The sequence below is a fragment of the Vulpes vulpes genome, chromosome 10 (assembly GCF_048418805.1).
Source record: "Vulpes vulpes isolate BD-2025 chromosome 10, VulVul3, whole genome shotgun sequence".
NCBI classification, from domain to species: Eukaryota; Metazoa; Chordata; class Mammalia; order Carnivora; family Canidae; genus Vulpes; species Vulpes vulpes.
Window position 1 is genome coordinate 29,643,652 of NC_132789.1, and position 15,237 is coordinate 29,658,888.

General features: G+C 40.7%; 1 protein-coding gene across 2 annotated transcripts in view; it reads right to left on the reverse strand.

Annotated features, from left to right (window-relative positions):
- PI4KA (phosphatidylinositol 4-kinase alpha) overlaps positions 1–15,237 on the reverse strand; it is a 119,683-nt gene that overhangs the window by 85,749 nt on the left and 18,697 nt on the right. For both annotated transcript variants that reach the window (XM_025982669.2, XM_072723448.1), the window contains exons 2-7: positions 13,177–13,293; positions 8,525–8,618; positions 6,042–6,130; positions 3,783–3,855; positions 2,861–3,120; positions 2,071–2,137 (exon numbers count right to left, since the gene is read on the reverse strand). In XM_025982669.2, coding sequence (XP_025838454.2) covers positions 2,071–2,137; positions 2,861–3,120; positions 3,783–3,855; positions 6,042–6,130; positions 8,525–8,618; positions 13,177–13,293 — 700 coding nt within the window. The remainder of the gene's footprint in view (positions 1–2,070; positions 2,138–2,860; positions 3,121–3,782; positions 3,856–6,041; positions 6,131–8,524; positions 8,619–13,176; positions 13,294–15,237) is intronic.

The window sequence follows — 15,237 nt, forward strand, 5'->3', positions numbered from 1 at the left end:
GAGAACTGAATTTAGTCTTGATTGTGTCAAAGCTGTGTGTAGTTCTATGATGCTAGTGATGCTCTGTTGACCTAACTAAAGGGAAATGGATCCCATGAGAACAAATAGGCAACATACAACAGAGAATAGTCAATAATATTGAGAGCAGTTGAGACACTGGAGGCCAACATCATAAATGACCACTGAAGGAAGGAATGAATGAGGAAAGAGTGAGAACAAAGCTGGTTTAAAGCAAGTAGGTAGGGAAGAAGGTAAGGAGTGTGTGTATGTGTCAAATGTGTGTAAATATACATACTTACACAAATAAATGTATTTATCTATTCCTTTTAAAGATTTTATTTATTTATTCATGAGAGACAGAGAGAGAGAGAGAGAGGCAGAGACACAGGCAGAGGGAGAAGCAGGCTCCATGCAGGGAGCCCGACGTGGGACTCGATCCCAGGTCTCCAGGATCAGGCCCTGGGCCGAAGGTGGTGCTAAACCGCTGAGCCACCCAGGCTGCACGTATTTATTTTTTCCTATTCATAAGTGCTAGATACATACATACACACATAATGAAATATTTGCCTTACGAAAGGAGATTTTGCTATTTGTTATAACATGGATGAACCTAGAGGACATTGTGGTAAGTGAAATAAGCCAGACATGGACAAAAAATAAAGTCCATGATCTCACCTGTATGTGGACACTTAAAAAAAGTCGAATACGTGGGACCAGAGAGGTGAGCAATTGTCACCAGAGAGCAAGGAGATGGGGGAAATGGGCAGATGTTGGTCAAAGGGTATAAAGTCGTAGTTAAGTAAGATGAATAAGTCTAGAGATCTAATGTATAGCATGATGACGATAGTTAATAATATGGCATCAAATACTGGAAAGTTGCTAAAAGGGTACATTTCAGGTGCTATCCATGCATTAAAAAAAAAAAAAAAAAAGTAACCATAAGGAAAAGGATGTGATTGGAGTCATCATTTCACCACCACCACATACATACATATACATATATCAAATCTTTGTGTTGTATACCTAAAATATATACAAATTTATTTTTTTAAATAATAAAAATTAAAAAGAAGATAGGTTTGTGGTTAGAGGGCATCTCCCAGATAGATGCTATGAAATAGGAATTAAGCCCTGTGTGGCAGAGTCAGCATGGGGGGCAGAGATACAGGCAGAAGACAAGAACGGCAGAGTCAAGGATCTAAGATTTGGGATTCATACAGGGAAGGAGTCATTTAAAGTTTTTAAGGTAGAAATGATTTGTGCTTTTAAGAAATAACTCTTTAAAAACATTCTTACAAAGGCACGTGGGTGGCTCAGTGGTTGAGCATCTGCCTTTGGCTCAGGTCATGATCCTGGGGTCCCAGTATAAAGTCCCACATCAGGCTCCCCGTAAGGAGCCTGTTTCTCCCTCTGCCTGTGTCCCTGCCTCTTTCTGTGTCTTTCATGAATAAATAAAATCTTTTAAAAAAAAAGAGTACTACTCATATCATTATTATGTTTTTAAAAAATATTATTTATGGGACACCTGGGTGGATCAGTGGTTAAGCGTCTGCCTTTTGCTCAGCGTCTGCCTTTTGCCACATCAGGCACACCGTGGGAAGCCTACTTCTCCCTCTGCCTGTGTCTCTGCCTCTCTCTCTGTCTCTCATGAATAAATAAATAAAAATCTAAAAAAAAATTATTTAAATACCTAATGACTTTAAGACAAAAAAGAGCCAGCCCACCATTATTACTTTCACTGAAAACCAGTGCTTTCATAGGTTAATTCATTAAAATCCTGATAATAGGTACATGAGGATCTGTATATTATTTTCTGTACTTTTCTCCACATTTGAAATATTTTAAAATTAAATTTTAAGAAGTTTAAACAGAAATAGAAAATAAATGCTTTCTATAAATAAATAAATAAAAGCTTTCTAAAAGCTTGTCTCTCTAAATGCATGAGAAGAGTGTTATTAATAGTTTTTTTTTTTAATTTTTTTTTTTTTACAAAACAAGAAGTCACAGTGATGTAAAACACCTGCTCTCCAAGTACCAGGTCAATATTCCTGTCAGAAAGGTGAAGCCCACCTTCAAAGTAGTGAAAAGCAGATCCTCCAGGGGAACTGGGAGGGGGCATTCCACGTTCAGGGCTGACCTGAAACACAAAACCACCTTACAGATTAGAAAAGGCCAGTTAAACTTCAGTCAGTTTTGCCTTAGACAAGATTCTCAGGCAGCCCCGGTAGCTCAGCGCCACATTCAGCCCAGGGCATGATCCTGGGGACCTAGAATCGAGTCCCATGTCAGGCTCCTTGCATGGAGCCTGCTTCTCCCTCTGCCTGTGTCTCTGCCTCTCTCTCTTTCTCTGTGTCTCTCATGAACAAATAAAATCTTTTAAAAAAAGAAAAAAAGACAAGATTCTCTCTGTCAGCCCAACGTGTGTACCTCTAGTCCTGGTTTGTGCCTTACCTCCTCCCTGAAGCCCACCTTAGCTAAGTGTTCTCTACTGTATACCATATCCCTAAATTCTTCATGTCTAGCTATATATTTTACGCTTCATTACTGAGGTGAATTATTCTTAGCATTTGGTGTCTTTAGCTTGTCTCAATGAGTCAACTTATACTTAAGGGCATCAACTATCTCCCACTCAGAATAGAGCTTTGCACCCAACTGCTACAAAATAAATACTTCAGACTAGGAGATGAAATCACTTATAAATCTCAAAATGCCAAAGCAAGCCTTTGTATTACAGAGAATTTCAGTGAGAACCTTTTCTGTTTCGTGAGTTTCCTTGAACAGGACACCAGTGGGATTTTCTTTGAGTGAACACTTAACAAGACCTGACCTCTCTGCCTGTGGCCCAGGCTTGAAACCCCACCTGAGAGATGCTAGACACGCTGCTGGTCTTCCTCTTCAGGGTGCCCTCCTGACACACCGTCAGCAGATTGCTGGGGAGGATGGAGCGGAAATCATTGAAGGATCGCCTCCGTACACCTTCAAGCTCCTCAGGGACTCGGAGGGAATGAGGAGGGACTTTGGGGAACAGTTTTGAAAGGAGAGACTCTTCTGTGTTGCTGTAACGGCCAAAGGCTCGTGAGATTCCTATCAGGCACGGGATCGCGTATTTGCAAAGGTATTCTAGAAGACAAAGTAAAAATGTTCCGATACCAGAACGTTCCCTGAGAGAGAGCTGTGATGCACCAGCTTGTAATACTGGTTGACATCTCATAACCTACCCCCTAGCAAATATGAGGGGTCAGAACAAGTCACATCAATAGGTCAGCCCCAAGGGCTGACATGAACCACAACTTTGGACTACATCCCTGTTGTACACAGCTGTTCTCTTTGGGAGGTCTCAATCTATGCATAGTATACCCAAATCAGTAACACAGGAAAATCCTGTTATCAGGCAACTCTACTATACTTAAACAATATAATTCTTCCTCCTGGGATTAAGTTGGTAGCTGTACACTAGAGCAGTCAAGCATATTATAGGTAAAGAAACTGAGGCCCAGAAAGGGTGAGGTCATCTGGCATTCAGGTAGTAGGCAGAGCTGTCCTGTGGTCATGTGGTAGTAGGTCATCTGGCATTCAGGTAGTAGGCAGAGCTGTCCTGTGGTCATGACCCCCTTGTGGCTGCTTAACTAACACGCAATGAAGGCAAACTAATGTAGGAAGGTTTCACCCATCCAGTACACAAATAGTGAAGCACAAAAAAGAAGTCTGGGAAAAGCAAGGGAAAAAAGTATTCACAAAGCCATTAAGGAGGAAAAAAAAAAGCCTTAGATCTATAATTGTACCTTTTTCTTGAATCTCCAAGGCCTGGCACATTCCCAAAAGGACATGCAAAACCTGCAAAAGTGCTTCTAAAATCTGTAATAGCCAAGGAAACAGAAAAGATAAACTTATAAACAAAATCAGAGAAGTATCACGAAATTCATTCAGAATTAGAAGGAGCTTTAGACATTATCTTGTCCAAACCCACATCTGATACATAAGTCCTCAAATGATAGCTTGACAGCTGTGCCAAATGGCCAATTGGCTGAACTTCCAGGGACAGAAACCAGCCCTCCTGGGTTGGTCCAGAGTGCCTCCTAACTCTGGCCAATATTGACCTCTGGAGCTTGTGACCCCTGGCTCTTGGAGCCACTCCTTTCTCCATATTCTAGAAACGGGTATTAGGCCCCCAAAGCTCTTTTCATGGCAAATATCCCCAGTTGTTTTAATCTATTCCTTAGGTTTACACGTCCTTTATGACGCTGAGTGCCTGCTTCTGATTTCACAGTAGTCCCATGTTTCATAAACAGTCTCGAATTGTGCGGCTCAGGAAAATACATTAATATTCCAGGGATGTTGGAAACCATCCTAAGTAATCACCACACTCAAAACAGATTCTAGACTTCCATGTACATGACATCAGCTTATCAGCAGCCACTTCACTCTGCTGGCTCAATGAGCTTACCGATACAAAAAATACTTGAATCTTTTTTATGCCTCCACTGATGCTGCTGGTATTTTTTGCCTGTCATTGACAGGTAGCTTTTGCCTACCAAAGCTCAGGGGCTTAACTTTAGTTCATCATACTGGCCTCTGATTCCCAGTGTTGTGTCATCTAAAAACAAAACCAACTTGCTTTCTGAATCTTCATTTATGGCCCTGGCTCCTTTTGCTTCAATGGTAGGGGGATAGACTAAGGGAGGCTTCTGCTGGGCTGGCACGCCTGTCACCCTCTGGGGTGGTCCTTCAGGCAGCTCCACAAAATTTCTAAATTATTTTGGTCCTCGGCCCATATTCTAGATCCAGGATGTCACGAGGGGTGTTTGTCTAATGCTTTGATGAAGATCAACTAGACTACATCTACCTTATTTTCCCTCACTACCAGTCTTGGAAACCCCAGGCAAAGAGAAGAGAATAAAACTGGCCTCCTATGACATCTTCCTAATCAAGGCAAATTTCTGACATTTTGCTAATGTTAAATGATGCTGAATAACATATGAAGACTTGAAAAGCGAGACTTTCTCCATTGTGTATTAAAGTTAGGCCATCATCTTTAGTACTGACGTTTTGATAAATTTTATAGAAGAGCCCTTAACTTATAGCCTGCTAACTTGTGAAATAATGATATACAATTCTAATATATCTAGTTATCTCTTTGGCCAACCTTCAAATAAAGAAACTAAACTAAGAAAGAAGGATGGAAAAGACTGTTAATGGCAGAAATACTGACAGCAGAATTTATAGTTTGGTTAAGGAGAGAGATTTTAAAAATTAAAAAACAGATACAAGAATTCAAAAAGCACAGCTAGCTGGGAATGTTTAACATATAGACAGGCAACCATGCCTTCCTTGGCAGGACCTGAGGATAGCGGCATATACAAACTGATTTTCAAAATAAAACATGTGATTAAGAAAAAGTTGAGGTTATGACTGTATTCTTTGTTTAAAGAGGAAAAGAGTACAGAAGCATTTACGTAACATTTCAACAAAATAAACTAAAACTAAAAAAATCTGGGCACTTAAAATCTGGGTGTAATTTCAACTACCTTTCAACCTACTTAATTCCCTTCTATGAATGACTTCAATCCCCAGTGGAGTGATGCCTGGGTGGCTCAGCAGTCTGGCGCCTGCCTTCCACCCAGGGCATGATCCTGGAGAACCAGGATCAAGTCCCATGTCAGGCTCCCTGCATGGAGCCTGCTTCTCTCTCTCTGCCTCTCTCTGCCTGTGTCTCTGCCTCTCTCTCTGTATCTCTCATTAATAAATAAATAAAATCTTAAAAAAAAAATCCCCAATGGAGAGTCAGGAAAGTGAGCTGCATCTGCTTTTTGCTGCTTACCTCACAGGGCTATGGGGAAAGCTGGATGAGACAAGAGTCAAGAGGTTACTGGATAACCTGGAAAGTACTATAAGTAAGTACTGAACATTTCTTAGGTATGTTTGTACAAAAAAAAAAAATCAACCAAAACAACCCAATCACTTCAAAATTTGTTTACTCTTTTCGTTACTTTGGGACTCTTTTTGATTGCAGAGAAATGCACTCCAGTTCACCACACACTTACCTCATCCCTAAGTGAGGGGTCCCTATAAGCCACATCAGACAGCAAAGTGACCAAGCAGAAGCTGAAGCTCTCTGCAACTGGAAGGGTGGCTGGAAGGCACACAGACACAAGTCAGATCATTACCACTGAGACACAGGGCCACACCTCTGGGCCACCTGATTCACTAAGTCCCCTCTCTCACAGGGCCTGCCAAGGGACGAGTCTACAGGGATGGCTGTTATAAATGAAGCGAACCTCCAAAGAAGAGATATGGGCCCAACAGGTTTCCTAAGAAATACACCTAACTTTTCTTTTAATAAAATGTTTTGGTTCAATAAACTTAAATGTTTCTGAGCCAATTTATAGTTTGAGATTATAGTCTCTCCCCACATGACAGACTCTATTTTTTTATTTCTGATCTAAATTTCTACCCAGGGTGAGAAGCCAATCCTAATACAGTAGAAGAGATGGTACATGGAGGCTAACTGTCAAATACCAATTACTACTTTAAATTAAATATTTATATTTCTTTTTGCTTTATTTTGACAAACGGAGAAAACCCTAATAAGAACTTCCAAAGATTTGCTGCTCTATTCCTAATAGGTTTTTAAGCCCTTCCACTACCAATCTCCTCATAGGGAGGTTCTTAGGAGCATAGCTTCAAGGTTGGGAAGGGATCACTGAACCTAAAAGACCAAAGCTTCTATGGTGTGCACTTTAAAAATGTCAGAATCGCTGCTGTGTAAGTCCCATCGCTATTGAATATTTAATCAATTTTGAATGTTGAATATTTAACCAAGAATAGAGACCTATCCACTGTTTTATGATCTATTCATAGTACATGGCAGAAGATTGTTACATGTTTACATCTGTACCTATCATTTTAAAATGCAGCTCTAGGTCCTTCGTAAACTTGAGTGTGATCAGAATCACCTGGAGGCTTGTTAAAATGCAGACTGCCAGCTTTTCCTAGCCCTAGAGTTCTAATTCAGAAGCTCTGATGTGGGAACCAAGAATCTGCATTTCTGACAAGTTGCCTGGTGACACTGATGCTGTTGGTCCTGGATGGACTTTGAGAACTAATCCTCTAGAGTTTAAAAAGCATAAATCATACTGCCTTAATAAAAAAATAAAAGAATGACATGTTACCAGATAAGTGGAAATTTATTTATCTCTAACAATGTTTCAAATAGTGCTAAAACTTTCACCCCGATGAGGAGTCCACAGTACATAGAAGTGATACTTGTTTTGAAAGAAAAGAAAACAGAATCAATCTACTGATACTCTACTTCTCCCCAAATTAAGTGGTGGTCAGAAATGTTTGACTTTTTAGCAATGCTTTCTATTTCATCTGTAGTCCTTTAGGGTGGGAGGATGGGCAAAATAGGGAAAGGGGATTAAAAGGTACAAATTTCCAGTTCTACAAAGAAGGCATAGGGACAGAATGCACAACATAGGGAATATTGGTGACAGACTGACAGACAGTAGCTAGATTTATTGTTATGATCATTTTGTAAGGTGTATAAACTTCCAATCGCTATGTTATGTCTGGAACTAATATAATATTGTGTGCCAGCTACATTTCAATAAAAAAATTATAGTCCTTTAAATTCCAGGATACATGCATAATTTGGGGTCTGCCAGTTTTAGCCACAGTAGGTTACCAGAAATGATGAAACCCAAAGGACAAGAGAACAGCATGAGAACAGCAAAACCCATCTTTAGCAAGCTGAGCCCACTAAACAAATTAGGGTCATGCCACCAATGAAAATGACAAGGGCCTTCTCTATAGGCACCAACCTGCTGCTATGTCTGAAAGTGGGCCTCAGGCCTCACAGAGGGAGATTACAAGAAAACTTTGGTTTTCAGGGTCCTGATCTCTAAAGCTCTAATGATCTCTGAATAAGTTCCAAACAGATACTGGAGTCTTGGGTTAATCAATATATGAGAACATTAGTTTTACAAGCGCTTATTAGCACAATGCCTGGCACATAGTGGACTTACATATCATTTTTAAAGGCACAAAATTTAATTAAAACTCAACAACAGCAACAAAATGATAAACTATTTATAGTGAACATGGTGTTCAAGTCTTGGACATTCATCTAACCCTTCCTTTTTCAGCAGCAGCAATACAATTTGGAGAACTGGATTCACTCCAGGAGTAAGCCTATTCATCTAAGGGCTCAGGGATGGGCAAGGGACCCAATTCTGGCAAAAAGACATGAGAAAAGGTTCCTAAAGGTCTCCAAGTTCCTGCTCACTCCCAAAGTGCAATGCAAAGTCAGTTTTCTCAGCCTGGCCCTCACACCCCCCTCAGCCAAAGGCTCTACACAACAATGAGTAAGCACAGCCCACGCTACCACAGGCAGACAGCTATCTCAAAGCCAAGGGTGGAACAAACTCGAAACATTGTACTGACACATTAATATGATTAAACACTTGATCCTACAGACTGCGCATGCATGCTCTTCCCTGAATTCAGGGAAAACGTACAAAATTACCTCTGCCTTTCCGAGCTGTGCTTTCTTCTACCCAATACACTTTTGGAAGACCTTTAAGCAGTCGAAGAAGGTAAGGAACCACAGAATCTTTGTGCTTAAAAACAAAACAAAACAAAAAAATTATGTTCAATACAACGTGTGGCTAGTAGCTTTTTAGTACTAAGCCCAAAGTAAAGCATACACATCCTAATCATCTCACAGATGGATGCTCGCATGACATAGCACCATTCCTGTTTCCATGTGGCAGCAGCAGGTGGCACCCAGAGGTTATCCCATCAGCCTGCAGCAAAGGTGCTAAGCAAGGGCTAAAACCCACCCTTCTGCTGCTGGCTAAATGTTCAACCTGGCTCTGGCCTCCTCTGGGGATTCGGCCCCTATGATGGCCTCTCCAGAAGAAGGTACATGTGCACACACTCTTAAAACTGCCTTCAGTAGGGCAGCCCTGGTGGCTCAGCGGTTTAGCGCCGCCTTCAGTCCAGGGTGTGATCCCGGGGACCCGGGATCGAGTTCCACATCGGGCTTCCTGCACGGAGCCTGCTTCTCCCTCTGCCTGTGTCTCTGCCTCTCTCTCATTCTGTGTCTCTATGAATAAATAAATTTTAAAAATGTTAAAAAAAAAACTGCCTTCAGTAAAAGTGTCAGAGAGCCCACAAACCCTTGACTGGGCCCCAGGATCAGATCCTCTACACTGAGGGAAGCTCATAGCCACAAGTTTCTAAACTTGGTGATGCTTCTGTTATTCATGGCCCTTGTCCTCTTTCTTTTTTGTTTTAATTTTCTGTTACATGTTTCCTTTTGCTTTTCTCAAATTGATCAACAGACTTTATAGCCATCATTAGCCAATACAAAAACTACTTTCTTCTAGTTTCCAAACTAGCCAGTCGACATGTAACTGTAATCTTCCATGATTGGCTCTTTTGGTTGTTTCACTAGTGACACTGAAAACATGGCTCTAAATTCTGTGACACTTTAAGAGGAGAAGAGACACTTTAATCAAGTCCTGGGTCGAGCTCCCTGCATGGAGTCTGCTTCTCCCTCTGCCTGTGTCTCTGCCTCTGTGTGTGTGTGTCTTTCATGAATAAATTTTTTTTAGTTTTTTTTTTTTATTTATTTATGATAGTCACAGAGAGAGAGAGAGAGAGAGGCAGAGACACAGGCAGAGGGAGAAGCAGGCTCCATGCACCGGGAGCCTGATGTGGGACTCGATCCCGGGTCTCCAGGATTGCTCCCTGGACCAAAGGCAGGCGCCAAACCGTTGCGCCACCCAGGGATCCCCTCATGAATAAATTAAAAAAAAAAAAAAAAACTTTAAAACAAAAAAACAAAAACAAACTGTAGTTTTTTGTTTTTCAAAACAACTATAGTTTAAGAAACTGACCTCCCAGGTTAAAGAGGGCAGTGCAGCATTCATCTGCCTTTTTCTCAGGACACAAACCCTTGGGACCCAGACATTACATTGTGACGAAGTGACACAGGCCAGGCCACATGGAGATGTCATGTACATAGGAGTGCCCTGGCTGAGAGCCCTAGCTTAGGTCCCAGCCAAGAGCCAGGATCAACCCACACACACGTGCATGAACAAGACTTCAGGTGATTCCAGCCCCTAGCCTTCAAGCCACTTGAGGTGACATTGAATGGAGCAGAGACAGTGATTCTTCTGTGCTCAGTCTAAATTGCAGATCCATGAGGAAAAAACCCAAAACAATAACCAACCTGTTGTATTAAGCCACCAAATTCTGGGGTAGTTTGTTATACCCCAACAAATAACCACAACAAATAGAGAACTTTCTTTAGCAAAAACAAAACATTTCCTCCAAATCAGCTAAAGGAGCTGGCTACATCTGTCCAGGATCCCAACGTACAAAACTCTGAAGGATATGTAAGGCATGGCTCCCTACAGAGAAAGTGACCCCAGGTGTTCTCTCTTGTATAGCCCTTTATGGCTTTTATACATGTAGTAAACTACTTCCGCTACTCTGGCCACAGCTGCTGCCAGGGCAGCACAGTGACTGCACATGGAGGCCAAGACCACAGCCCATCCTGGATGGAGGTGGGGAACATCAACACCCGGTGAACAAGAGAAAGCTGGTCCCTAGGGCTCACGGCTCAGAGGGCTGGTGAAGACTGATGGGCTGCTCTCCTAGTGTCGGGGATGCCAACTGGCTTCCTGGAAGCAATGGCAGACTACATGGCTCAGGGAACATAAGTTGCTACCCCAGGTCCTGCTAATCCTGACCAAGAACCCAAATTATACCACCAAAGGTAATTTGTATTTGTCTCTTCCTTGCCACCCTAAAAAACCTACCACAAATATTAGGAACTTACAGATAAATTTATTAAGTAATATGTTTGCCAGATATTTTCGATTATACATATTTGAATAGCAGTTCCTCATATAGATTATTTTTTTTAATTTTTATTTATTTATGATAGTCACAGAGAGAGAGAGAGAGAGGCAGAGACACAGGCAGAGGGAGAGGGAGAAGCAGGCTCCATGCACCAGGAACCCGATGTGGATTCGATCCTGGGTCTCCAGGATCGCGCCCTAGGCCAAAGGCAGGCGCTAAACCGCTGCACCACCCAGGGATCCCTCATATAGATTATTTTAAAAATTATTTTCCTCCCTTTATATTTAAATTTATTTATTTATTTTAAAAGATTTTATTTATCTTTTTGACAAAGAGATAGGGAGAGCCAGAGAGCACAAGTGGGGGGAATGGCAGAAGGAGACGGAGAAATAGACTTCCGGCAGAGCAGGGAGTACAATACGGTGCTCTATGCCAGGACCCCAGGATCATGACCAGAGCCAAGGGCAGATGCTTAACTGACTGAGCCACGCAGGCACCCCTTTATATTTAAATTTAAATAGGACTTTGCAAATAGAAAAGTAGAAATGGTTTTCTTTCTTTTCACATCTATAAATAAATAGGAAGAATAATTAAATACATCTAATCTTGGTGTTTCATGAGGCCTTCGTCAAACAATCTAATTTTCAAAATACCACTCTAAAATTAAAATGCTTATTTTTTCTTTTCTTTTAAATGCTTATTTTTTCAAATGTATACTCTGTCAAAAAATATTAATCTTTACTAAAGTTAAATTTCCAGGACACGTATTTTTAGATAAATAAAAATTCAAATATCTAACATCTTTATTTTCCTAACATAGCATGATTAAATATGAAATTAAAAGTGATTTTTGATAATGATAAAAATAAACAAATAATAGAGTCTGTATTCAGTGACTAACCATTTGCTTCAATTAAACTTGGGAAATTCTAAAAAAAAAAAAAAAAGGGGGGGATCCCTGGGTGGCGCAGCGGTTTGGCGCCTGCCTTTGGCCCAGGGCGCGATCCTGGAGACCCGGGATCGAATCCCACATCAGGCTCCCGGTGCATGGAGCCTGCTTCTCCCTCTGCCTGTGTCTCTGCCTCTCTTTCTCTCTCTGTGACTATCATAAATAAAATTTAAAAAAATTAAAAAAAAAAAAAAGCCACATCATTTTTTGTTGGAGCCACAACAACACAACACTGATTTTTAAATTACCTCAAAAAGACACATTAACATGTACTCTAAAACTTATTTTATATCTATCATGGTTTTTAAGATTTTTTTTTTAATTTTTAGGGATGCCTGAGTGGCTTAGTTGGTTAAGCATCCGCCTTCCACACAGGATCATGATCCTGGGGTCCTGGGATCAAGCACCACTTCCAGCTTCCAGCTCCCTGCTCAGTGGGGAGTCTCCTTCTCCCACACTCTCCTCCTCTCCCCCCACTTGTGATTTTTTTTTTCTATCTCTCAAATAAAAGAAATAATTTTTTTTTTTTTTTTAAGATTTTTTTAGGGACGCTTAGGTGGCTCAGCAGTTGAGTGTCTGCCTTCGGCTCAGGGAGTAATCCTGGAGTCCCTGGATCAAGTCCCACATCAGGCTCCCTGTATGGAGCCTGCTTCTCCCTCTGTCTATGTCTCTGCCTCTCTCTCTCTCTGTGTGTGTCTCTCATGAATAAATAAATAAAATATTTTAAAAAATAAATAAATAAAAATTTAAAAATTCTTTAAAAATTTTAAGTAATCTCTACACCCAACATGGGGCTTGAACTTACAACCCTGAGATCAAGAATCACGTGCTCCACTGACTTCACCAGCCAGGGGCCCCTATATCTATCACAGTTCTAAAAAAGATCATATCATGTCAAAATTATCTCAACGAACACTATCCGTTTGGAAAGAAAAAAAAAATGGTTACTCTGAGTCTGACCGATGAACATTTGACCTCATTATTATTATTTTTTTTAACATTTGACCTTGAAAATCAAGTCCACTCTGGAGGGCACACAATTACTTCACAAAACATTTTAATTAACTTTCTGGCAAAACAAAACACCACAAAAACCAAAAACCACTTTATTTTAACAACATAATTATTCACACAATTCAAAAAACAAAATGTCCTAAGAGGGTGTACATTAATTATATTAATTAAATTATTCCCACATGTTGCACCCACTCTGCCTCACCATCACTAACCACTTTTATTAGGTTCATATGCATTCTTCTAGTACTGCTTCAGGTAAATATAATCACGTACAAATTTAAATTCTAATTACACTCCTTTTACACTGCAGAAACACTTTTGATGTAATAAAGACTTACTTGAAGATCAGATTCAATGAGAAAAATGCCCAATGCGATCACTGCATCTCTCCGTCTTTCATCCAATTGGAAGATCCCATGGAAGTCTACTGGACACATACAAAGCAGCTTTTGGACCTAGAAAATGATACCAACAACAACAAAAACTCATAGATTAAAAAATATGCAAGCCCATATTCAGAACATAGGACATAAACTAGTAGCATAAAATCCCAGTAAGTCTACATAACCATAAGTCATTTTTTTCCAATTCAATAATCATAGAAAGATCATCTCCAGCTTCTGAAATGATCATACACATGCTCGTAAAACATATATGCACTGAGGAACCAGGACCAAGAGTTAAAATAATGCATACATGGAGGAGGTCAAGCACAATAGCTAATGTCTGCAATTCAGAGTCAGAACAGTCACCAGTCTCTGCTGCCCAGTGGTGCCCAAGAGGCTTACCCAAACCTACCTATAGTCACAGTGCTTCCAGAAGGATTCTTTAAAAGATAAAATGTGTGTAAAGCACTTAGGACTATGCACAGTATGTACTAGGTGCTCAACAAACAGTATCTGTTGTTACTGGATATACCATTAGAGTGGCTAACAGAAACAAATGGACAATAAGTCAGCAATTTACTAAATATATGTAAAAATTTGAATTTTTTCAAAACAATCATAAATGTCTAATATAAAGGAACTAAAAATCTGGATTTATTATGAATAGGAATTAGGTGATGCCAATCTTGAAAATCCCTGCCACAAGAATCTCTGAGCAAACACACCAGGAGGCCCCAATATTGCTGTTCTATTAATGGACACAATGAGAAGTCTCTCATTGTCCTTCATACAGTCTGGTGGGATACTGTTGAGCTACCCAGGCATTCCCCCCCCCCCTTTTTTTTCTGGTTGGATGTTTTAATGACAAAGTGCATTCCAGTGTAATGCTTGACATTTGCCCTGAAAATATCAATCAATTACCATTGCAATTTTAAACAAGAAAGGATGTTTTAAAGGGGCAAATAAGCCAGAAAGAGAAGCACCATCTAACCTGAAGAGAGACAATATTCTTTGTTTCAGTAATTTTCCTCTTAGGAATGATTGTGAAGAAATAATTAGAGGGGTGCCTGGGCAGCTCAGTGGTTGACCATCTGCCTTTGGTTCAGGTCATGATCCCAGGGTCCCGGAATCAAGTCCCACATCAGGCTCCCCACAGGGAGTATGCTTCTCCCTCTGCCTATGTCTCTGCCTCTCTTTCTGTGTGTCTCTCATGAATAAATAAATAAAATCTCTTAAAAAAAAGAGAGAGAAATAGGGGATCCCTGGGTGGCTCAGCGGTTTAGTGCCTGCCTTTGGCCCAGGGCCCGATCCTAGAGTCCCGGGATGGAGTCCCACGTCGGGCTCCTGGCACGGTGCCTGCTTCTCCCTCCTCCTATGTCTCTGCCCCTCTCTCTCTCTCTCTCTCTATCATAAATAAATAAATAAATAAATAAATAAATAAATAAATAAATAAATCTTTAAAAAAAGAGAGAAATAATGAGAAATCTTCAGGCAAAGATTATGTAAATAAAATACTTTCATCACAGTCTTGTGTGTATCAGTTGAAAATCTGAAATAATCTAAATAACATAGGGAAAATAAATTATTACACCACTTGTTGAAACATTAGGTTAAGCTATGAAACTCTGATAGTCAATTTTTTTTTTAAGATTTTATTTATTTATTCATAGAGATACAGAGAGAGAGAGAGAGAAGCAGAGACACAGGCAGGGGGAGAAGCAGGCTCCAAGCAGGAAGCCCGACGTGGGACTCAATCCAGGGTCTCCAGGATCACACCCCGGGCTGCAGGCAGCGCTAAACCGCTGCGCCACCGGGGCTGCCCTCAACCAAATTTTTTAATAAAAACAATGCTTTCATAAAATTTGACCTAATAATACACACATTAAAAATAATATTTTTTGGGGATCCCTGGGTGGCGCAGCGGTTTGGCGCCTGCCTTTGGCCCAGGGCACGATCCTGGAGACCCAGGATCAAATCCCACTTCGGGCTCCCAGTGCATGGAGCCTGCTTCTC